The sequence below is a fragment of the Miscanthus floridulus genome, chromosome 6 (assembly GCF_019320115.1).
Source record: "Miscanthus floridulus cultivar M001 chromosome 6, ASM1932011v1, whole genome shotgun sequence".
Taxonomy (NCBI): domain Eukaryota; kingdom Viridiplantae; phylum Streptophyta; class Magnoliopsida; order Poales; family Poaceae; genus Miscanthus; species Miscanthus floridulus.
Window position 1 is genome coordinate 94,143,958 of NC_089585.1, and position 24,073 is coordinate 94,168,030.

Genomic DNA, 24,073 nt, shown 5'->3' on the forward strand with positions numbered 1-24,073 from the left:
CAAGCTGAAAAGATCGTTGATTACCTCAAATAGTAGAGGTTTTTGAATCTAAAATATAGCAATATGGTCTAAAATATCTCTTGTCAATGTACACTTTAGCTAGTGAGAATTTTTGTTCTTATTTTAAGCTCATTAAAACCCTATCTAGCTTTTCAAATGTCGGCATGTCGAGTAAATATTATACCCTTTTATTTATCTCCACTCCACTTCCTGTTTCCATCCCCATCCACACCCCAACCCTAACCTAGGCTGCTAGGCACCCAACAACTCCGCTAGCGGCGGCAGCGTGGCACAACACGGGCAGCTAGCTGGCTAGTGAGCGACGTGGCACGAACAGGGATTTGCCCACGCGTGGTAGAGGGAGCGAGCATGGGGTGGCCCCGCCGCCCCGCGTGACGGCGCTAGCGAGTAGGGAGGTGGCTTGCGGTGGCATGAGCGGGGATCTGCCCAGTGCAACGTTGCGATCGAGCAGGGAATTTGGTTTGGATCAGAGGCCCAGCCATTTCGATTAAGGGGGGCGGGTAAATATAATGACATGTCTAAATGTGATAAATATATGCATAAACGTATTTCTTAACAAATTTTTAATAATTTTACATATGTAGTTAGTATTTATAAAGAAAAATCACAAGGTTATCATTAAAATAGCTAATTTGATGCATTGTTATGCTGTAAAATGAATATTTATATATGGCCCCTAGTTCCGCCTCTGATTTGGATATCCAAGTCATGCAGCATGGAATGGTCTAGTATGGGCTCGTCCGAAGCTTTTTCGCGGAACCACGTGGTCTGCATCCGTAGGTGCTACATAGAATGACTTCATGACGGATGAATCGATGACATGACCCAAACCAAATACCTGGACTAGGTTCGGTACTGATCGGATGATTTTACATGCCCTCGTGACGGAAACCTTGTACCGAAGCTAGCCCATGTGTTTAGTTCGGGTGATGTCGTTGATTTATCCGTCTGAAGTCGTCCTGTGTAGCACCTTGATATGGACCATGTGCTTCCGTGAGAAAAATTCACGAGCTGCGACACCAGGAGGTATAGGGCGGATTTGCGGCCTGGGCTGGGGCGGCTGCAGCCCGTGGCGCGGCCCAAAATTATAAGAGGTAGCTCTTCAGAGCCAGCCCACCAGCCCTCCCCGACGCGCAGCCTTCCAGCCCACCAGCCCCGCAGGCCGCTGAATCTTGCGCGCCGCCTCTCCAGCTCCCGACTCGGAGGAACTCCCGAACGGCGGCCGAATTCTGAGCGCTCCAACAGGCAGCCACCCCGGCCGCTCATCTCTACTACTCCGCCTCCGGCAGTCCGGCTTCCCCGAGACCGCGACCGAGCATCCGCGCCCCGACCGGCAGCCGCGCGACTGGCCTCCAGCTTCTCCTCTCGATGGCGGCCACATGACTAAAGTAGGAAGCGCCGCAGCGGGGCGCCGGCAGATCCGCCCGCCGCCCGCGTGCGGCCGGCTGGCCGGCCCATCCCCGCGGTGCCCTGCTGCCTGCTGCTTGCCACAGGCATTGCTGACTGCTACGTAAGTAGTTTTTTTACTCTGCCCGCGGCCATGATTTCTTTGGAACACTGGAATAGTTTAGCTTAAGACCGATTGAGTCGTTCACATATGAAATCATGATATTTTAGATCATATTTAGATCGTTGAACATATCAGCTTCAACAGTGAGATACTGAGTTATATTAAAATCCGTCAGCTTGAATCTCTTAAACAGCTGAAGATTCAACTCTGAATTTGGTACCAAATTTACAGTGTTTTTAGCTGTATTTGAGCTCTGCAACTTCTAAACTGTGTAGATTTTGATCCATGTCCTTAAACAAGATCTGTAGACATTTATGTCCAGAACACATTGCTTAAAATAGATTGAATAATGTACATGTGAATTTAGGAGAAATTATTTGATGAACATGGGACCTCAAGCTCGGTTATGAGCTCTGAACTTCTGCAACAGGAGCAGCTTGCCGGCAAAGCTTATAACTTGCAATAATAGAAGCAATACATGATTTTATCCCTTGTGTCAAACCTATAAGATTGTGTTATTTGTCATATCTATTGCATCTACTAGTGTAGGGCTAGTAAGATTTCTTGCCTTCTATTATTTAGGCCGCCCACCCGCCTGGTTTGTAGATCCGCCACTGTATATAGTCAAACTAAATATGAAGCTTTGTGCATAAAGACCCAACTGATCAACCCATGATAATATTTACCAGAAGTGCGAAGTAGTCAAACTAATATGAACCTTTGTGCATAAAGACCCAGCTGATCAACCCATGGTAATATTTACCAGAAGTGCGAAGTAAAAAAAAAATGCTTCAGGGTTCCATTGATCCATTGCAATTGAAGGATCTGAATTTGTCCATAGAAGGATTCATACAACAAAAGGACTGACTCATTTTCTCTAGCAAATACTCCTTAATTTGAATACTACTCGAGAATTCAATTCTTTATTTTGTAAACCAAAACAGGATTGCTTGTTTCAACTCACCATGAGTAGGCCGGGTGATCATCTTGATCAGCACATGCCAAGAGCTCTTTTACAATATCGTTCATTGTAGGTCTGCTATTTCTTTCTTCAAGACAAGCTATAGCAACTTGTAACATTACCATTGCTTGCTCAGGATTGAAATGACCTTGCAGTCTATGATCAACTATATGCTTCACATCTCCACTCTCCAGAAATTGCTTCAAGACCTGCTCAAACTGTCTAAGTTCGATTTCCATCCCATCAACAGTTATCCCACTTGATATCCTAGTACCTGTCAAAATCTCAAGAAGGACAACACCATAACTGTAGACATCAACTTTTGCGTTGATCGGCAAGTTTAACGCCCACTCTGGGGCCATGTACCCCATTGTTCCTCTCATGTGTGTGAGCTTGAAACTTGAGCTGCCTCTCTTTGAGAGTTTTGCTAGTCCAAAGTCTGCTATCTTAGCTTCAAAATCTCGGGTCAGGAGTATGTTCTCTGGTTTTACATCACAGTGGATCACCCACTCAAGGCACTCATGATGGAGATAGGCCAAGCCTCTTGCTGTTCCCAAAGCTATTTTGAATCGTTGGCTCCATGCAATTAGTCTCTCACTACTTACATTACCAAATAGATACATGTCAAGTGATTCATTCTCCACATACTCATACACTAGTAGTTTATGTTGACCCTCAGAACAAAACCCCCACATCCTTACTAAATTCATGTGGTTAATCCTCCCAATTATACTCATTTCTGCCCACAATTCCTCCTCACTGTGTGAGAAGTTTGTTAGCTTCTTCACTGCCACTACTCGCTTATCTTCAAGTACTCCTCTGTAAACAATTCCAGAGCCCCCTCTTCCAATCTCCTCCTTGAACTTCCCAGTTGCTTCCCTTAACTCGCGGTGTGTGAACATCCTGAATTGGCTTGTTACCATCCTGTAGCCTGCCTCCATTGACTTGGGAATGTTTTGCTTGCTGGAAAGAAACCACCAACTTGTACCAGTAAAGAGCAGTACTAGGGCTCCCAGTATTGCTGCAAACACATAATAAGTTGTCCAATTTTTATCGACACTGTTCATGCCGTACATACTTGCAGATCCTTCTATAATTTCAGGAATATTCCGGTTGCACATGAGATGTGACTTTCTGGAGACTAAGGATGTCGATATGCCCAAATTCTTGGGTAGTTTTATATAGTTGTCACCAGGAAAGCTTGGGTTGCTATACCCATTGAAGAGAACAGCTTTAGTATAGCAAAATCCAGGTCCCTTCTTGTATGTGAAAGCAGAGCAGGAGCAGGCATCCAAGCAAATTTGCCTGCATTCTTCAAGTGAGACGGACTGGTTGAAGGTCAGATCGAAGCCATAAAAGTCAGTTCGAGGGAGCTTGATGAACTCAAACTCTTCTGTGTTGTTGCAGCTTTTGCTGAATTGTGGCCGACAACCTTTGTTCCAAGTATGTGGATCAATCATCTCATGTCCTGGTGGACATGAGCAATGAAATCTGGGCGAGGACTGGCATATCCCATTTTGTCCACATAACCCATGCACGTCGCACATTTTTGCTATGGCCTCCCATGAGATTATCCAGTTCCCACTAGATGCATTCAAGCTGTACATTCTGAGGTTTCCATCATAATCAACTGTAAGCCTTCTCTTGATTACAGTACCCCAATCAGATGATTTTATGTTCAGCCCATCACTTGAGAGGAAATAACCTTCAGCGTCGAGGACCGCAACCCTTGTGCTATTGTAATTTGTTCGCCCATTTTGGAACACACTGTAGTCTGCACTTGGCCAATAGATGCTTGATATATCTGGTCCATCATACATGAGGCGCAGCACATTGTCGTTGTCGAAATACAGGCTATTGTAACCAGAGACTAACCGTGTTGCTTTGGTGAGCTGCTGAAAAGGCAGCAAGGTATCAGTTGGTGAAGAAAAGCTTTCCCATAGAACTGCACCGTTGGAGTCTCTGATGACAAGGTTGCCCGTATCAAGAAGGGCAACTGCTGTGCCCCTACCAGAACTTGTCTTGCTGTCCCATGTCACGGTGCCATTGACATCAGTGAGGACCAAGTTGCCACCATGGTTGAGCGAAACCATGGAGCCACGGCCGTTCACCGGGGACTTGGGGTTTGCAGACCACACGACTGTCTTTTCCATGGTGTTGGTGAACCAGATAGAGAAGGAGAAAGCATTCCCTCCAACTTCATAGAAGCCACAGGAGAAATCAGCATTGGGTGAGGTAAGGAAACTTTGTTTATAGTCTTCTACCAGTAAGGATGAACCAGTGCGTAGCATCTGCTGGGGTGAAGCATATGAGGATGGAAGAAGGGTGAGCAAGGGAAGAAGGAAAAGAGAGAGGAACCTGGCCATGTTTCGGGGTCTTTGACTCTTGAGGCATGGTATGTTGCCTCCATTTATGATGGATCGTGAATTTATCTTGTCTTGTTTCAGTACCCACTTTCTGCCATGCCGCCTTCAGGAAGTCAAAACATTAACGGATGCTGCAACTTGTACGCCTGAGCCAGGAACAGTAGGTGTTTCTTCACACTGATTATCTCACGTGTCATTCATGGCGGCTTGGAGAAAACAGAAAGGGATGAATGTGATAGGATTATGTAAATTTTTTAAGCCCCTCTTCTTTTATGGTTGAAGGGCTGGATTGACTGAGGTATGAATGCAAATATATCCGTTTACCTTTTATCCATTTCAGGTGTTTCGCTTCAATGAAATATCTTGGCCCTTCAATTGCTCTTATATAATACTATAGTTTTGATAGCACTGGGCTATCAATCAGATGCCAGCCTTTCGAACTGGCAACAGAAGTTTGTTGGGGTCAACCCACAAGCTATACGCATATTTGTCAACATTATCATATATTCATATTTGTGATGGTATATTTGTTTTCTTGGGCGTTCTGTTCATGAGCAACAAATCGAGAATGATTTGGTATATTAGCCTATTGTTTATTCAATGAGGCTATGACCATTCTTTTGGGAGGGGGACGTGCTGTCGTGTTGAGACTCGCTTGAGCATTGCTAGCTGTGGCAGGGGCCAGAGCTGTTAGCCGCCTACCAGTTGCAGTGCCCTGTTCGTTACGGTGACAGTGACGGTTTTATAATGGACTTCTGAGTTCTGACCAAGCAACTTGTGCATATCATGCATGACGTTGCCAATATCCCCAGATATTAATGTCATTATGATAGTATATCTATTTTCAATTCTTTGCGTGCAAACGCGGGCTGGAGTTGTTTTCCGCGCTATGTAACTGATTGGTATGAACCGCCTCTGAATCATATCTGGTACAGAGCTATCGGGCGATTAATTTCTTGAATCAGGTTTCTGTTTCATTGCTCATTTTCTAGGAACCTTGTAAACTAAAGAGATCTTCAAAAAAAAAAAAGAGTTGCCAAAACCATGAGTTTAGCAACGCGCCAAAATGACTTGGAAGCAAATTTTGTGCCTTCCTCCAATAATTTTCAATATTTTGTTCTAAACAAAATGCAGCCTGTTCGGGAGGCCGTATCGTATCGTGGATTATTTACTGCTGGCTGGTTTGGTGTGAGAGAAAACACTGTTCCCGGCTGGAAATTTACGATCGTTTACGAGCAAGCGAACAGGCTGATGAAATTGGTACTATATCATCCGATTTTTCCTAGTTTTTTCACTGTCCGGGCACCGTACTGCTGGCTACGGGCGGTGGGGAGCAAGGTAGGCATCGGTGGCCGGCAGAAGACACAGGCGAGGAAGAAAAAAAGAAAAGAGAGAAGGGGTGGCTGAGCAATTGGTAGAGGGTATGTACATGCACGAATAAATGAGCAGTGCCACCGTCGTTTTAGCAAGCATGGAAAGCTTGGCAGCAAGAAAGCAAAACTGTTTTTGCGCGTCTCTGCTAAAAAAGACGAATTGTAGGAATGGTTTTAAATAACTTGTGGGGATGACCTTTACTCCGTGCAGAACCCCTGCGCCATGTATACGGACTAGCTAGGGCAGACGGTTCTTTATGTCAAGTTCTGAATGAAACCGGTTTCGACGGTGTGTGGATGAGAGGCCGGCCGGCTCTCTCTCACGCTAGTCAACCCTCGAGGCCCTCAACCAATGTCCAGACACATAGACCTGTGATGTGTTTCTAGAGAGCATGCCGCGTGTGAACGCGTTTTAGAGCACCTGCAAGCCTTGATGTGATCAGGTACTATCTCCCAATATTTCTGAAAGTACAGCCGATCGTATATGCTGAGCATAAGTTAGTACTCCTCTATCCTGATATAATTATCGTTGTGGCAGTGCATTCAAATATCTTCATTCACAACATTGTTCGGTGCATCTAGACACACGCAATGTCTAGGTTTCGAAAATCTTTGCTGCACCTAGTAACAAGCTAAAACGATAATTATAGCGGGACAGAAAGAGTACACGTGTAGAGAAAGGCTAAAATATTTCTTTTTTTTCTAAAAAACAAACTAGAGAAAGGCTAAATACTCCCTCTAGTTCGGTTTCTTAGGCGTTTAGGAGTATTACCAAAAGTCCAGTATATTTGGCATATAGGATTCTCAATGTTAATGACCAAAAGTTAAAGGGTCATGGCATGCTAAGGGGCAAGGGCACCTGCAAGAACAAAGACATTTGTGCTCTATAATGTTGTACACACGTATGATATAGTAAATAGTGTAGACCATCTATCCATCAGTCTTGCTATAATACTGTACACGTATGATATAGTAAATACTGCCCACATGTTGTGTTACTAGATTCAGCAAAATACGGTCTTGTTCGTAAAATGGTTTCTTGTTTTCTTTTAATTTAAGTCGCTGGCATGCATAAGAATGAGCTTGAAGGAAGAGTTGTCGGCGAAAATAAGTTTAAGTTATAAGTTTAATTCTACAATAAATTTTATTGACGAATATTGAGTTGTAGGCCATGTTTATTGGGTTTGAACCAATGTTCAAAATAGAGGGATTTAGCTGGCGCTATAGCGGGCTTTAGCGTTTCAGCAGGTAGAACGCTAAGCTACGACAGATTTGGCGCTAGAGGAAGTTTTCCGCTATTAGCGGCTAATAGCGCGCTATTACCGCTAAATGAACCTCCACTTAGACTGTCTCCAATAAGGAGACCCAAATCCAAAATGGGTAGCAAGAGACCCAAAATCAACCTTCAACAGAGTACCTATACGGGAGACCTATTTTGGGTTGTCTGAGAGGCACAACCCAAATATGAGTATCCTCTCTCCTGGAAACCCATTTGCAGAAATGATTCTCTTTTGGGTCTTGTTGTTGGAGAAGATGCCGAATACGTATTGAATCTTTTGCCTGTAGCGCTACCCAAAGGACGAATGAGTTTTGTATTTTAGGTGTTGTTGTTGGAGATAGCCTTAGCGCCGTTTTTTTGCGTGGGCTTACATTTTCCTCGGCCCAAATCACGCGCAGGCCCAAATCACTGCGATACATAACGATGGGAAGCTCTCACACGCGAAACCCTACCCATTCGACACCGGTTCCTCTCGAGCTCGCGTGACTGCTGGCGGCGGCGCCGGATGCTGTTCCTTCTGTGACCGGCGAGCGGCAAGGGTGCAAGACCGGCGAGGGCGTCGGAAGTGCAGGCGGCGGCGAGCTGCGGCACCGGCTGCTGCTTGTTGCCACGACTGCAAAGGGCAGCGGTAAGCAGCGAGCGCGCGGGAGTGCAAGCAGCAACGCCTGGTGCTGTTGCTGCGATGGCCATGTCCGAGCCAGAAGACAAGATTCTTCAAACTCTTCTCATATTTCATCTGTTCTTTACGTATTGGGCTATTGGACGTGAATGTTAGTGACGTAGTGCTGCATCTCATCCTCTGTTCTTTACTCTTTACTGTAAATAAATTGGCATTTATCCCATGAATAAATTAGAGTATCAGATCTGTTCTAGGTTGGTGCATTAAGCTTGCTACTGCTTGTTGTTTGATAGGATATTAGGTTTACTCTTTACTGTAAATACAATGGCTTAGGATTTTCTGTACTGCTACTATTGATTGGTTTACAGTTTACTGTAAATAAATTGGCATATATCCCATCAAGCAAGTAGAGTATCAGATTTGTTCTAGGTTGGTGCAGTAAGGTTAACATTTTTTATCTCATATTAATTTTGTTGCTTAGGTACCCCATCAAGTGTTGCATCTGTCAGTAGAACAATCAGCTTCCACCAAAGTTGCTATCAACTCAGATGATCTTGCATGGAATCATTGTTATTACCTTTTGCTTGACATATTTTTTTACTCATCCGCTAAATAGCCGCTAAATGGCTTGGCTCGCTATTTAGCCCGCAATAGCCCTTCTTAGCCTTTGGGAGAGGCTGCCGCTAAGGGGAGCCCGCTATTTAAAACATTGGTTTGAACATGCTAAGAGTTCTCCAGTTGCAATACGCAGATATATTTATAATAACATTAAATAAAAAAACTTTCTACCTTCACAAAAAAATATATTTTTGGCTTATAAAAAATAAATTAAGAAAAAAAAAGGGAAAACCGTCGTATCCGTGGGCCAACAAAAGAATAAGGCGGCCCAAGCAAAACAATACATGGCCCACAAGGAGAAAAAAAACAAGACGCTCTAGCCCCTTGGCCCACGTGTATAGGAGTATACCAATTGGAAAATGTCTGCTTTACTTAGATAAACTATCACTATGATTCTGTTAAAAAAAAACTATCACTATGATCTAGTTTTTCATATTGAATTCTAAAACCAGACATCTTACATACTCAACTCTTAAAACTATTCAAATTACCTTCTAACCCCGGTCAGAATTTGTTTTCAAAGTGATATCGGTTTTTAGTTTAAAAACTCAAAAATAAAATAAGTTTTTTAAACCACAAAAAATGTCTCTAAGCTTCGAAAAATACCAAGAAAAATCATAAAGATAGATCGACGCATGAAAAACATAAATCATATATTTAGAACTAATGGAAGTATCTCTAAACGTTTCCTTAATTAGATTTAATTCTAGAAAAATGGGGAAAAGTATCTAGAATAATCTCCCCACTTGCTAATGTATTCAACATTAAATTTATGTTGGGTCCAAAATCCTTGCTAGTTGCATCTCATATTTTTCTTGTGAAAATTTTAAAACATATATGTGTACATCAATTACAATGTTTTAGAACTTTTCTGATTTTTTTCTAGAAATTTTTTCGTTTTACTAGACCTAAATATAATTTTGGTAGCTTCTTGAGATTTTTTATGAGCTTTTATTTAGGTTTTTATCGTAATCTAGGATTTTTCTCAGAATTTTTAGAGTCTTAGAGACATTTTTTATGGTTTAAAAACTTGTTATGTGTTTACCGGAATTTTATTTTTTTGAAAAGTTTACCAGAATTTTTAACTAAGAGAGATGAAACCACCTGAACGATCACTCAGGAAGGTGATTTAAATGGTTTGAATAAGATATCCAGTTTTAAAGATGGTCGGTGCTTTGCTAGCAACCGACGAGGCGCCAGACGAGAGATGGAGCCGTAGCAGCTACCGGTTCGCGCGACCTGAAAACGGGCAAAAGGCCTAGGGAGGACCGAAGTAGCAGTTAGGCCCAATTTAGTGGCCTATCTAGACGTAGGTGGCACGGCCCGGAAAGGAAAAGCTTAAGCAAGTCTGGGCCTTTGAGTAAAGTAAATTCCGGGCTGAGGCTACATTTCCAGGCCAGGCCTGAGAAAAGGCTGAACTTTTAGGCTGCAATTAATTAGGAGGCTCAATGTTTCTCAAAAAAAAAAAATATATATATATATATATATATATATATATATATATATGTTTCTCAAAAAAAAAATTATATTAGGAGGCTCGGCACGGTGACGCCGTCAGGAGGCGTACTCACCAAAATTAGCTCTTTTTGCTAAAAAAAAACCAAAAATAGCTCTAAAAAGTCTATTTAGCCTTCTTTATTACTCCTATATTTTGCTAGTTTGAGTATCTTCCTAGTCGACTTTTCTCCCTCAATATTAAAGTCGACGAGGTTAACAGTTGAGGGAGATGGTTGGGAAGCATACAATACAGGTTGACGTGCTTGGTCTGTTGGCGACGCGCCCCTTCTAGACTCGCTCACTGTCACTACTGGCAAACGAGTGGCATGCAATGCAAATAAATTGGTCAGAGTCAGACCGAGCCAGAATCCATCGAATCCAATGGATCATGACCAGGCACAGGCAGGGGGTGATGCGGTCAATGTTATGACTAAGCACTCGTTAAGAAAACCACGGGCTCGGTGACAGTGATGTCACCGTGAAACAGGTCATGAAGAAGATGCAATTCATGGCTAGACCTTGCCGACGCATGTGGATGTGTGTAGTAGGTGATTGTACTGTAATTGACTGAGAAATATATGCACTCTTTTCTTCTTCTTTTGCCAAGATACATATATATGCACTGATTCAGTATGGACTCTTAGCAGTCGCAGGCAGAGTAGCATTGGTGTGACCTAGCAGACGAGGACCATTCCCAATATTCGTTGGATTGTGTGTTTGCTCCTGCAGGACCAGACCAGGGCGTCAAAATCGTCGACCGTTCTTTCTAAGATGCTGCCCATAGGATCCTTATCTATCTAATATAAAGAGAAAAGATGCCCAATGGGTAAGAGATAATGACATGGTGAAGTGGAGAGGAAGATGACCGGGTGCTTTATTATTTAGTAAAGGCTTACTAAAGGAAAATAATGTGGACCAGTAAGTTGAGAAGTTCCGTCAAATTGGTAGCAATGCGGCCAGGTCGTAAAGATATCTTTCAGTTATGATTTTTTTCCACAATAAGGCACCCTAACTACACTTTGACACGGCTTCCAGATGAAGGACATCTTGACAAAGATTAACAAACGCAACGCATACCGTGGATTGCAGAATTTTCTGGGGGGAAACAAGAAGGTTCAAGTTGTCCTTAGCTTCTGTTAACTAATAGATAAACATACAGCTTTATAACCAGACACACGTGAATTTCACCTTTTTTTTTTTTTGCGCACTGAGGCTGTCGGTGCACATGGGAAGCCGGATCTTCGTCTTCTTCCATGATGCCCAGTGCTAACCCAGGAAAATGGCTTCGAACAATACGACTTGGGTGTTGGGTCACGAGATGAACATTATATTAACATCAAAGAAGAAGAAGAGACAAATTTAGGGTTCCAAGCAATTGCAGCATTCAGTTGGCTATACGACAAATCGATCAAATATTAAACACGTGACATGGGCGAGTTCTGACCCAGTTATTACTGTATCCAACATTTAGTGATAAAATACACACACAGTTCGGTACGCAATTACTCCTCTTAGCTTTGACTCTGATAAAAAAAAATTAATCGTCTGATAAAAAATTTTGGTTTATGCAAATGTCAGGGCACTCGAATTCACATAGACCACAGGTTGAAGGATATACCACCGGTCTATTAGACAATTATTCAACCACCGCAGGCAGATGCTTGCCAGGCAGCTCATCCTGTCCCCAGGCGTGGAAAATCGGACGCCTGGGGCTTACGCGCGCTCCAGGCAAGTCTGGCCAGTCTGAAACCAAACAAGCCTTCTTTCTTTCCTGCCTGCGGTCTTGGTCCTCTTCCACAAATGCACAAACGGGTCCCATCAGTTCACATCATCTAAAACCAAAGTGAAACTGCACAGGAATACAGTGTGTACACCTGGATCCGCAAGCGGTTTTTGCCTTCTGCGCTCAGTATTCAACTAGTTGAGGTCGGCATCAAAGATAGTATATGCACTGATGCGTGTCATCATCTAGTTAAACTGCAAGGAGCTAAACCAGAGTTAAAGCTACCAACCTCTCCATCTTCTGCCTCCGTTGCCAAGCTCTCTGAGAAGAAGAATGGCTGCGCTGCTCTACCTCGCTGTTCTTCCGTTGCTGACCTTTCCGGTTTGCTCTGGCGCTTCGCCATGGCAAATCATGACCACCGGCTCACACATAAGAGGAGAGGACCATGACAAGGTCATCCTCCTCTCGCCTGACTCTAACTTCTCCTGCGGCTTCCATGAGGCTGGCACAAATGCTCTCACCTTTTCCATCTGGTACACCACCAGTGCCGCCGAGAGAACCGTCGTCTGGACGGCGAATCCCTATTCCGCAGAGAGAGGAGGATACTCTCCCGTGAACAAATACGGCTCCAGGGTATCGCTAAACCACGATGGCAACCTGATCCTCACAGATACCAATGGTTCCACGGTGTGGGAGAGCAAGACATCGTCAGGCAAGCACACGACAGTCACCCTCCTCGACAGCGGCAACCTTGTGATCAGTGACTCCAGTAACAAGATCGTGTGGCAGAGCTTCGATTCGCCAACTGACACCTTGCTTCCGGGGCAGAACCTGACAAAGGACACAAGGTTAGTCTCTGGTTACCATCACCTATACTTCGACAACGATAATGTCCTGCGGATGTTGTATGACGGCCCAGAGATCACAAGCATCTACTGGCCAAGTCCGGATTACGACGCTCAAAAAAATGGCCGCAATAGGTTTAACAGCACCAGGATAGCAGTTCTAGATGACATGGGTAATTTCATATCAAGTGACGGGTTTAAGATAGAGGCTTCAGATTCAGGTCCAGGAATCAAGAGAAGGATCACAATTGATTATGATGGCAATTTCAGAATGTACAGCTTGAATGCATCAACAGGGAAATGGGACATCACGGGGCAAGCTGTAATACAGATGTGTTATGTGCATGGACTATGTGGAAAGAATGGGCTCTGTGACTACTTGGGTGGCCTCAGATGTAGATGTCCCCCAGATTATGAGATGGTTGATCCAACAAATTGGAACAAAGGATGCAAACCAATGTTCTTGACTGACGGAAACCAAGCACATGAGGAATTTACATTTATTGAGCAACCTCATGCTGATTACTATGGCTTTGATCTATCCTCCAATAAGTCCATCCCATTCGAAGCATGCCGGAACATCTGCTTGAACAGCAGCACCTGCTTGTCTTTCACATACAAGGGTGGGGATGGTTGGTGTTACACTAAAGATTTACTCTACAATGGTCAGGTGTTCCCATATTTCCCTGGAGACAACTATATGAAAGTACCAATGAGTTTTAACATTTCGACGTACTCAATCTCCAAACAAAAAACCCTCACCTGTGGACCCGCAGGTTCTGAGGTTATGCTAGGATCAGCAAGTATGTACGGAACAAAGAAGGACAACATAAATTGGACATACTTCTATGTCTTTGCTGCAATACTGGGAGCTCTAGAGTTGCTTGTTATTGTGACAGGCTGGTACCTTTTCTTCAAGAAGCATAACATACCCAAATCAATGGAGGATGGGTACAAGCTGGTTACAAACCAGTTCAGGCGATTTACATACCGGGAATTGAGGGAAGCAACTGGAAAGTTCAAAGAAGAGCTTGGTAGAGGAGGCGCTGGAATCGTCTACAGGGGAGTGCTTGAAGATAAGAAAATAGTGGCAGTAAAGAAGCTTACAGATGTTCGCCAGGGAGAGGAAGAATTCTGGGCAGAAGTGACCCTTATTGGAAGAATCAATCACATAAACTTAGTCAGAATGTGGGGATTTTGCTCAGAAGGGACAAAGAGGTTATTAGTATATGAGTATGTGGAGAATGAGTCACTGGACAAGTACCTCTTTGGTGAAAGAAGTACTGAAAGCCTGCTTGGTTGGAGCCAAAGATACAAGATTGCACTGGGCACAGCAAGAGGCCTTGCTTACCTACATCATGAATGCCTTGAGTGGGTTGTTCACTGTGATGTGAAACCAGAAAACATACTTCTAACTCGAGATTTCGAAGCCAAGATAGCAGACTTTGGATTGGCCAAGCTCGCGAAGCAAGGTAGCACTAGTTTCAATTTCACCCATATGAGAGGCACGATGGGCTACATGGCACCAGAATGGGCACTGAATATGCCAATCAATGCAAAGGTTGATGTGTACAGCTATGGGGTCGTGCTTCTGGAGATTGTGACTGGAATCAGGGCTTCAAGTGGCATAATGTTAGATGAAAGACAAATAGATTTTCTGGAGTTTGTCCAGGAGGCTAAACATATTCTATCTACCGGGAATGTCAGTGATATTGTTGATGATAGATTGCACGGCCACTTTCATGCAGAGCAAGCAATTGCAATGGTGAAAATAGCCTTTTCATGCCTCGAAGAAAGACGCAAGAGGCCAACGATGGATGAAATTGTCAAGGTGCTCATGTCATGTGATGATGAAGACGACTACCATCCTGCTTATTCATATTCAGGGACGTAGCCAGCGGTGGGGCTAGGGGGGCTTCAGCCCCCCCACCCATCCTGAGCACGTGGAGTTTTCCTAAGTTCTCTCTTAAAATTTTATACATACATGTATTAGGTAGGAGGGGCTAAGGTTAAAAGAAGATAAGAAAACCTCTATTCTTTTGTTCAGCCCCTCCTAAATTTTTTTCTGGCTTCGTCACTGTTTATATTGACTTGCAACAGATGCAAAGATTTGAGCGGCAGGAATAACAAGTTTCATGCCAAGTGTACCTTTGATCATGTTACTGCAGGAACAATGATTTAAGATGAACTGAACTGACTGATGAAATATATTGTAAAGCGTGGCAAATTGTGATATTTGTGTTAGAGTATGTTGGGATATCTCCAAATACGATAGATTATGATCGTGTAATCTCAGCTTGCCTTATCTCTAAGAGAGGTGTCTTGCCCCATAAGTGGAGTACTCCAATATAATCCACCCACGAGGCTCGGCAATACAATTCAATTCCACCCAATTATATTCCTCCTACATGTTATCGCGAGTCCTAGCCGCCAATAGCTGCTGCACTGCGTGCCGCCGGATAGATAAATCTCCGCCGGGGCAGCGCCACTGTTTTGGCAGCGAATCCTATTGATCCGGCTACCGTCGCCATCGCTGTCAATTAGATATCTCGATCACCAACCGCAGTCTCCATCCCCGTACCACCTACAAAGTTTCCGGGTACAAATACTACTGCCATCACTGCACGGATGCAAATGCTACTGCCAACCTTAGCAGGCTAGCAAGATAATTGATCCAGTTCTGAATTCTGAAAAAAAAAAAACAAATAAGTGATGGCCTTTTGTTTTATTCCAGTTTTCTATCTTGCCAGGGCGGGCGGGGCGTGTGGTTCGCCGGGGGCCTAGCGGACGGAGGTGCTAGGGGCCGGCGGACGCGGGGTGCTGTGGCCATGGGGCGCACTGGGAATGCAGCATGCTCGTCGCGGGCATGGGGCGGACGCGACGGACTGCGGGACGATCTGGGGGCGTGCGGATGGGGGTCGGGGGCATGCTGAGGGCGTGCGGACTGGGAAGGGGCGCGTGTTGAGGGAGTGCGTCCACAGAACTGTTCGATGGATCGGTATCCATCGGGCGTCCGGGCGCCAGCTCTCCCAAATGGTGAAGTCCGTTTCACATTTTGACAACTTCACAAAATGGACAATTTTGGTTATCAACACGTATCAAAAGATCGTGCCGTGAGTGGCCCTAAAATAGTACAATTCTAGATAACTGTAAGAGAAACAACATTTTCCTCACTCTACCTTTGTCAAGCTATAGGGAGTATTCTGACCTATTTTCGCTGAGATCATCTTTTTTTTGTCTACCCAACCTTTGCCCGCTATGGGCCCCTGTTCATTTCGCTGAAAAAACAAGCCGAAACACTGTTCCAGCTGCTTTATTGTGAGAGAAAAATATTGTTCCGACTGAAAAAATAAGCTGAAAAAGACGGATTATAAAGGAAGCGAAAAGGGCCATGGTTCCTAACTGTTCTTACCCACCATCATCCCAAGTTATGGCAGTTTTAACTATTCTTATCCCTTCTTATTCCTCTCTCTATACCTTATGCCCTGTTTGATTCCATGGTCTACAAGTTCATCTAGATTCTTATCTTATAACAGCTTTGAGTCTTGTTTGTCTTCTCTTCCTAGTATCATCTTCGATCTTATCATCAGTCATCAGATTTAACCAAATCCTATTAGGCCCTGTTGCTTATGTCTTATTAGTTCCTGCTATGGTACATTTAATCAAATCCTCAAAATTAATTCGGAAGGTGTCGGGGACCAAATATAGGATACCCAAAGAGAAGGAGCTAATAATCATCAAACGTTGACGCTTCCGAATAGACAAGAGCACGGCTACACCTATTGCCTAACGACCAAGAGCAGGCTCCGCCTCGCCCGACGTCCGGGGGCGGACTCCGCCTCGCCCGACGTCTGGGGGCGGACTTCACCTCGCCCGACGTCTGGGAGCAGACTCCGCCTCGCCCGACGTCTTGGGGCAAACTCCGCCTCGCCCGACATCTGGGAGCAGACTCTGCCTCGCCCGACGTCTGGGGGCAGACTCCGCCTCGCCCGATCCCTGGGGGCAGACTCCACCTCGCTCGACGTCCGAGGACAGATTTCGCCTCGCCCGACGTCCGGGGGCTGGCTCTGCCTCGTCCGACGTCTGTGCGCTGCTCCTTCATAACTACACGAGCAGATAAGGCGGGGCACTCAAGTCAAGCGTAATACCAAGGACCATACCCTGCACGCCTACAGAAAAATACCATCAGGATATGACCAAACGGGCGCTTTAAGCCCTTCCAGACATGTCAACAGTGTTGTGGACGCCGACATTTGTCCTACAGTGTTATGGGCGCCGGTATTTGCCCTTGGACACGAATCCTAACGGAAACATACGACAACCACTACGATCCAGAAGAAAACTCATGTCATCTACAGTAATGAACGAGAGGCCTCTACGCCGTCTGCTCCCCGTAGGGTCGTGGCTCGACACCCTGGTGCGTCACGCCGCTCGCCAAGGCAGGATGGGACCTAACCACTTGTTGAACGAAGCCAGAGCACATCCCTATCAGGATTAGCGAACGTGCTATCCCTGGCACCGTCCGCCGTGTTAGTGGGACTGGCTTAGAGGAAAAGAAAGACCCGACACCTTCGAAGCACCTTCTTGGCCTCTGGTTTTTCTTCTTTCTACCATCTGTAACCCCTGCTCCCCTTGATCTATAAAAGGAAAGGCAGGACACCCCATTAAAGAGATCGATCGATTCAACACATAACACATCACACATCACGTCACACATAGCTGAGCAGCATCCAAGCTCTCAGCATCCGTTCGATCTTTCCATCAGAGACTTGGGACCTGTCCCTCTCTCACCCGTTTGTACCCCCTACTACGAACCTTTCAGTGTAAATAACACGAGCAACAACCATGAACTGGACGTAGGGACATTTTGCCCAAACCAGTATAAACTTTGTGTCTTTTTAGTACACCATCCGGACCAAACGCGAATTTACTCGTTGGTGTTTATTCGAAACACCGACAGAAGGCTTGATGTAGGGTCTGTTGCTTCTCTCTCTTCCACAGTTCCACTCTTCCTTAAATAAAGAAATTACTGTGGTTTCTTGCATATTTCCAGATGGAAAAACAGGAACTTAAATGCAGCGACAGAATTTAAGAACACCCAACCATGGCACGGTGTCCACGTAATGTCAATCTAATCGGCACCCAGTGAGTTAGGGAGATCTGATAAACGTGGCAGATTGGGCTAGTTCTCGGTCGATATAGATATGCAGAGTGCACACAATTGAACAGTGAGCCGAGACAACGACTGAACACCAACCAACAGAGCATACAGATTGGGTTTCTGGCCTCTTCAGACGCGGTTACAGTCTTTGATGCCATCCCTGAATGTTCAAGAAAATATGTCCACTGGACTTGCGAAACAAGAACGTGCAGGTTAAGTGTGAGGAATAAAAAATAGAGGCAGAGGAAACCCGGGTAATTAATAATGAAACTATGAAACTCAACTAACCATGAACATGCCGAACAGCTCATCACATGGGAACAATAAAGCCTTGGTGGGGCGACGATGTAGGCAGAAGTGCAGAACTACAATACAGTACTCATTCAATCTGCAGTGAAGATCACAGAAATCAGTGAAGAAACAAATCGATCAAGATTTACTTTACCTAACAAACTGAACAAGCTTCCTGCTGACTTCCTCCCTAAAAACAAATTTAACAACCTCATTCAATCATGCAGTGCATTGTTAGATATGTCACACTTCCCAGTAAACATTTCCTCTTCTTGAAGAACGGCACAGTCCCGTGACTCGTGATGATGGTGATACCTCTGTGGAGCAGAGAGGAAAGCAACCCATGCACATACCATTAGGAGGAATATTCCTTTCCTTGTTAAAAAAAAGTAAAAGTGAATTCTGAGGGATTTTCTACAGAAAAAAAATCTCATTCACTTAGTAGTAGTGAGCAACTTTACTGGTCCCTTAATAAGTGGTTTACAGCAGTGCGGGTCATGACCCCAACAATTAAATTAAATGGTCAAGATCACGAACGACATCTTTATGTAGATGCTCAATAAGTGCTCACAGCAGTGCGGGCCAGACAAACTCACCTTCGGTGCCGTCCTTCCGGTCACAACCAATGTGTAGCTCAGCACATACCAGTGGCAAAGCAGAGAGGAATTGAAGGAGCCCCACGGCCTACACAGCCAAAGCCAGATCTATTTCTTCCCCACCCCCAAGGCCCCAATCACCAGAAAAATATGGCAGCCGATAAGCACCGGCTCCTCTATCCAATCTTCCTTTCACTCCTCTCCGTTCCTTTGTGCTCCCGTGCATCCCCATGGCAGGTCATAGGCACAGGCTCATCCCTGCAAGTAGATCACGGGGAGATCTTCCTTGTCTCTCCGGACACAACCTTCTCCTGCGGCTTCTACTCATCTGGAGAAGGCACCAACGCCTACTACTTCTCCATCTGGTTCACCCACTCCACCGACAGGACTGTTGCTTGGACAGCGAACCGTGGCTCTCCAGTAAATGGCCATGGCTCAAAGATCTACTTCAACCGTGAAGGAAACCTGCTCCTTACGGATGTCAATGGCTCCACAGTGTGGCAGAGCAAGACAAAATGGGGAAAGCACGCCTCAGTAGCTCTCCTCAACAGTGGTAACCTTGTGGTCAGGGCCTCCACTGATCAGGTAGTGTGGCAGAGCTTCGATTCACCCACTGACACATTGCTTCCTTCACAGCGCCTGACGAGGGAGATGAGGTTGGCCTCTCAATCTGGCTATCATCGCCTCTATTTTGACAATGACAACGTCCTGCGGCTCCTGTACAATGGGCCAGACATCACAAGCATATACTGGCCAAGCCCGGATTACAATGCCCTGCAAAATGGCCGGACTAGGTTCAACAGCAGTAAGATAGCAGTTCTGGACAATGACGGTATTTTCTGGTCAAGCGATGGGTTCAGAATGATAGCCTCAGATTCAGGATTTGGAATCAAGAGAAGGATCACCATCGATTATGATGGACAACCTTAGAATGTACAGCTTGAATGCAGCAGGCAACTGGATTATCACAGGCGAGGCTTTACTGCAGATGTGCTATGTGCATGGTTTATGTGGAAAAGGTGGAATTTGTGAGTATTCACAGTCTCTCAAATGCACTTGTCCTCCAGGATATAACATGACTGATCCAAAGAACTGGAACAAAGGATGCAGTCCAACATTCAACACCAACTGTGGGCAACCAAGAGAGGATTTTACATTCGTCAAGATTCCCCATGGTGACTTTTATGGCTTTGATCTGACTTCAAACCAGTCAATCTCATTTGAAGAATGCATGCGGATATGCTTGGACAGCTGCTTGTGCTTATCTTTCACATACAAAGCTGGACAAGGCCTATGTTACACCAAAAATCAACTCTACAATGGCCAGGTTTATCCATATTTTCCCGGAGACAGCTACATCAAACTTCCTAAGAAAATCACTCCAACATATTCAGCCTCCAATCATTCCAGTCTTACATGCAGTCCAAAGAATACCAAGGTTATGTTAGTATCCGAAGATGAATACATGAAAAATTCTGACAACATAAACTGGGCATACTTCTATGCATTTGCTACTATATTAGGAGCAGTTGAGCTGCTTTTCATCATGACAGGGTGGTATTTTCTTTTCAAAATGCACAACATACCGAAGTCAATGGAGGAAGGTTACAAAATGATAACAAGCCAATTCAGGAGATTTACATACCGTGAGTTGGTGGAAGCAACGGGTAAATTTAAAGAAGAGCTAGGAAAAGGTGGCAGTGGTACGGTTTACAGAGGAATACTTGCAGACAAGAAAATAGTGGCAATAAAGAAGCTTACAGATGTTAGACAAGGCGAAGAGGAATTCTGGGCAGAAGTAACTTTGATTGGGAGGATCAATCATATAAATTTAGTCAGGATGTGGGGATTTTGCTCAGAAGGCAAACACAGGTTATTAGTGTACGAGTATGTGGAGAATGAGTCATTGGACAAGTACCTTTTTGGTGACAGGCGCACTGAAACATTGCTATCATGGAGCCAAAGATTCAAGATTGCCGTGGGAACCGCAAGAGGCCTTGCTTACCTCCATCATGAATGTCTGGAATGGGTTGTCCATTGTGATGTAAAACCAGAAAACATACTGCTGACCCGAGATTTTGAAGCAAAGATAGCAGACTTTGGACTGTCCAAGCTTTCAAAAAGAGACAGTCCTAGCTTCAGTTTCACTCATATGAGAGGCACAATGGGCTACATGGCACCAGAATGGGCATTGAATTTGCCAATCAATGCAAAGGTTGATGTTTACAGCTATGGAGTTGTGCTTCTGGAGATTGTTACTGGGAGTAGGGTTTCAAGTGGGATAACAATAGGCGAAGAAGAGATGGACTTCATGCAGTTTGTTCAGGAAGTCAAACAGATGCTCGCTAGGGGGGGTAACCTGGATATAGTGGATGCTAGACTCAAAGGGCATTTCAATCACGAGCAAGCAACAGTGATGGTGAAAATAGCTGTTTCCTGTCTTGAAGAAAGAAGCAAGAGGCCAACAATGGATCAAATTGTAAAAGACCTTATGGTGTACAATGATGAAGATGATCACCCTGCATATTTTTTATGACCTGTAGTCAAAAGGAAATATAAGTAAGAATATAAACTGAAAAGTCTTAGTCAAATACTGCACACCATCCTTAGAAGAGAAAACAATGTGTTGTACATTATGTATGAATGGAAAAAAAGTTAGAAGCATTTTTCAGATTTTCTGCTTGCTCTTTTTAAAACTGTGTTTGGTGTTCTGAGGGGCTTGCATAGTTTGCCGGAGGTGAAGGATGCTAAATATTTCTTATACTTTTCATTTGATAAGGCCCCTTGTGCTAATTTTACATGTTACTGTTCTTCTGTTACAAGAATGGAAGCCAAAAGAGCCTCCATTTATTTAAGGACAAAAATAGAATATCTTTTGAATGGCAATTCCTTCTATAATAATTACTTTGAAACTTGTGTAACAAAATCCCTAAACGAACTCAACTGTAAAACATTTCTTTATATTAAAAAGACACTGAAATGGCGAAACGAAAACGTACTTGCACTTGGAGCACTCTCTCATGAAAACACTTGACACCAAATACAATACCATTGCTCCAATCTTCTGTGGCTTGAACAATCTGCATAGATTTCCAAAAACCTAGAAAATGGTATACATCACCTTAGATGCCTTCCTAATACTCCATTCTATATCACCGGAGCTCTCCTTTCTAATACTGTTCAATGTGAACTAATCACTGTTCACATGAGACCTATAATGGAAAAACATATAGAAAAAAAGATGTCAAATAAGTAAATAACTTGAAACTACTATGCTGCAGTATGAGTATCTTTACTAAGCAATCCACACTTGCTGGCTGGTGACTTGGTGTTGTACCAACCCCATATGAGCAGTACAAGGCATCCTGCTGTTGAAAAGATAGAAGACTCAAGATTTGGAAAGGCTGTAAGAGGCAAATATAACCTTGAGATTATTTTTTTTTAAATGAAAGTGGAGTTAACAGCCAACACATTACACATTTGCTATGTATCTAGAAATGCCAAAACATCTTCTAATTTGGAATGGAAGGGAGTACTTTCTTGACAATGCGGTTTAAAAATTTACAAGCTATTGGTTCACCTTTTGGTACGCTACCTGAATATTGTTTGCTTCATTCACCTTCCATAGCCCTCATTTCTTCACTTCCATGGCAGCATGAGATTGGCTTCAAAATTTTTCTCGGACACACATGAGAACTGCATATCATTTATATTAACAAAAAAAAAGAGTCTGCATGACTCGTACAAACCCTATAGGGGCAAAGGAGTTACAAAAAGGACTCGCCAACAAAACCTTAAACACAACCAATGGCCGTGAGTGAACAATCATGGCCATATGCTACGGAGCCCTTTGGCTCCTGCCATACACCATAACATCGCATCATATCTAATACCGCACAAGATTGGCTTAAAATTGAACTGGTTTACTTCATGTGATGTTTCAAGACAAATGTAAGAAATATAAATGTCCAGCTAGTGGCTATTGTAAATGTTGTGGTTTTAGTTCTGGTTAACAAAATGATAAGCAATAGCCAACAAAGAACTATTCCACCAGGTAAAATCTCTGGATCTGCCACTGCTAGCACTAGTCCAATAAAAAGTACCATGCTACCTATAAATCATGGTCATCCAATTAAATCTTAACATGGCTATGGCTGTGCCAAAAGCCCAGGTGGAAAAAGTTTAGTACTTGATCTAATAAGTCACACCTGGACCTCCTAGTTTCCAAAGATGGTGCTGCTGGAGCAGTGCCAGCTCACCTAGTACCTTGGCGCCTTGGCCGTAGTGGCAAGGTGTTTCCCAACTAGAGCTGTTTAGGGCTTGGGCTATGCACAAAAGTTAGATAAATGAAGATGGAGGTTGCAGTATGGCCATGAAACTCATGGATGCATGATACTGCCATTTTCTTTGTTTCAACATGTCCTTTCTTTCTCTATTTGACATCGCATTAATCTAGCTGCATGGAAATGGTACAACTGCCCAGGCAACACCTAGAAGGTAGGCAGAGATTGACCCCACGCCTAGCGCAGCACTTTTTGAAACACTTCTTTTTTTATTTTATTTTTTGCCCCCCACCCCCGGTGGCCTCTAAGGTAGTTTTACATTGCAAATGTAGAGATAACTATATGTGCAGTGAAACAAATATATATGAATTATTCAATAATATGCTAAACATTTAAACATCTAAGTAAACTTTACAACTTACATCTAATAAAGTTCACTGCCTTATTTGTATAATTTTCCAAAAAAGATAAATCTTAGGTAAAACCGTAAAGGTCGTGCCAAGCCGCCAATACAATATCAACAACCAACAGCAATTAGATATTAATTTCCATTGACAATCGCCTCTACTAAAAACTTGTTCAAAGTTCACACTCCTAGAAGCAATTACAAAAAATATTATTTCAACCTCATCTAAACAGTGTGTTCATAACCTATAAAGATCTATCATGCTGAATGTTAGAATGTATATGTGCTGTGTGTGTATGATAGGCCCAAGCCTGGTATAGCCGGCCGCCCCTGTATTTGGTTAGAGAGATACGAGGAGATCTCAGGTTGGTTCTGTTTCTATAAGCCATGAGATCTCCTATCCTATATATATATATATATATAGTATATATATATATATAGATCAATCTAATCCAATATTTCCACTCAACGTGGTATCACGAGCCTAATTTTTTTCCTTTCTCCGCTTCCGTTGCCGCCGCCTC

At 43.8% G+C, this 24,073-nt stretch overlaps 2 protein-coding genes and 1 pseudogene across 2 annotated transcripts; 2 read left to right on the forward strand and 1 right to left on the reverse strand.

The window, feature by feature from the left end:
- Nucleotides 1-1,227: 1,227 nt before the first annotated feature.
- LOC136458668 (putative receptor protein kinase ZmPK1) lies at nucleotides 1,228-5,161 on the reverse strand. The gene has a single exon (XM_066458594.1). It carries the CDS (start codon nucleotides 4,856-4,858, stop codon nucleotides 2,492-2,494), a length of 2,367 nt encoding a protein of 788 aa, XP_066314691.1. The 5' UTR covers nucleotides 4,859-5,161; the 3' UTR covers nucleotides 1,228-2,491.
- Nucleotides 5,162-11,841: 6,680 nt separating this feature from the next.
- LOC136458669 (putative receptor protein kinase ZmPK1) lies at nucleotides 11,842-15,195 on the forward strand. Its single transcript, XM_066458595.1, has one exon. The coding sequence runs from the start codon at nucleotides 12,301-12,303 to the stop codon at nucleotides 14,704-14,706; it is 2,406 nt and encodes an 801-aa protein (XP_066314692.1). The 5' UTR covers nucleotides 11,842-12,300; the 3' UTR covers nucleotides 14,707-15,195.
- Nucleotides 15,196-18,597: 3,402 nt separating this feature from the next.
- Nucleotides 18,598-21,526, forward strand: LOC136458670 (putative receptor protein kinase ZmPK1; annotated as a pseudogene).
- The last annotated feature ends 2,547 nt before the right edge of the window (nucleotides 21,527-24,073 follow it).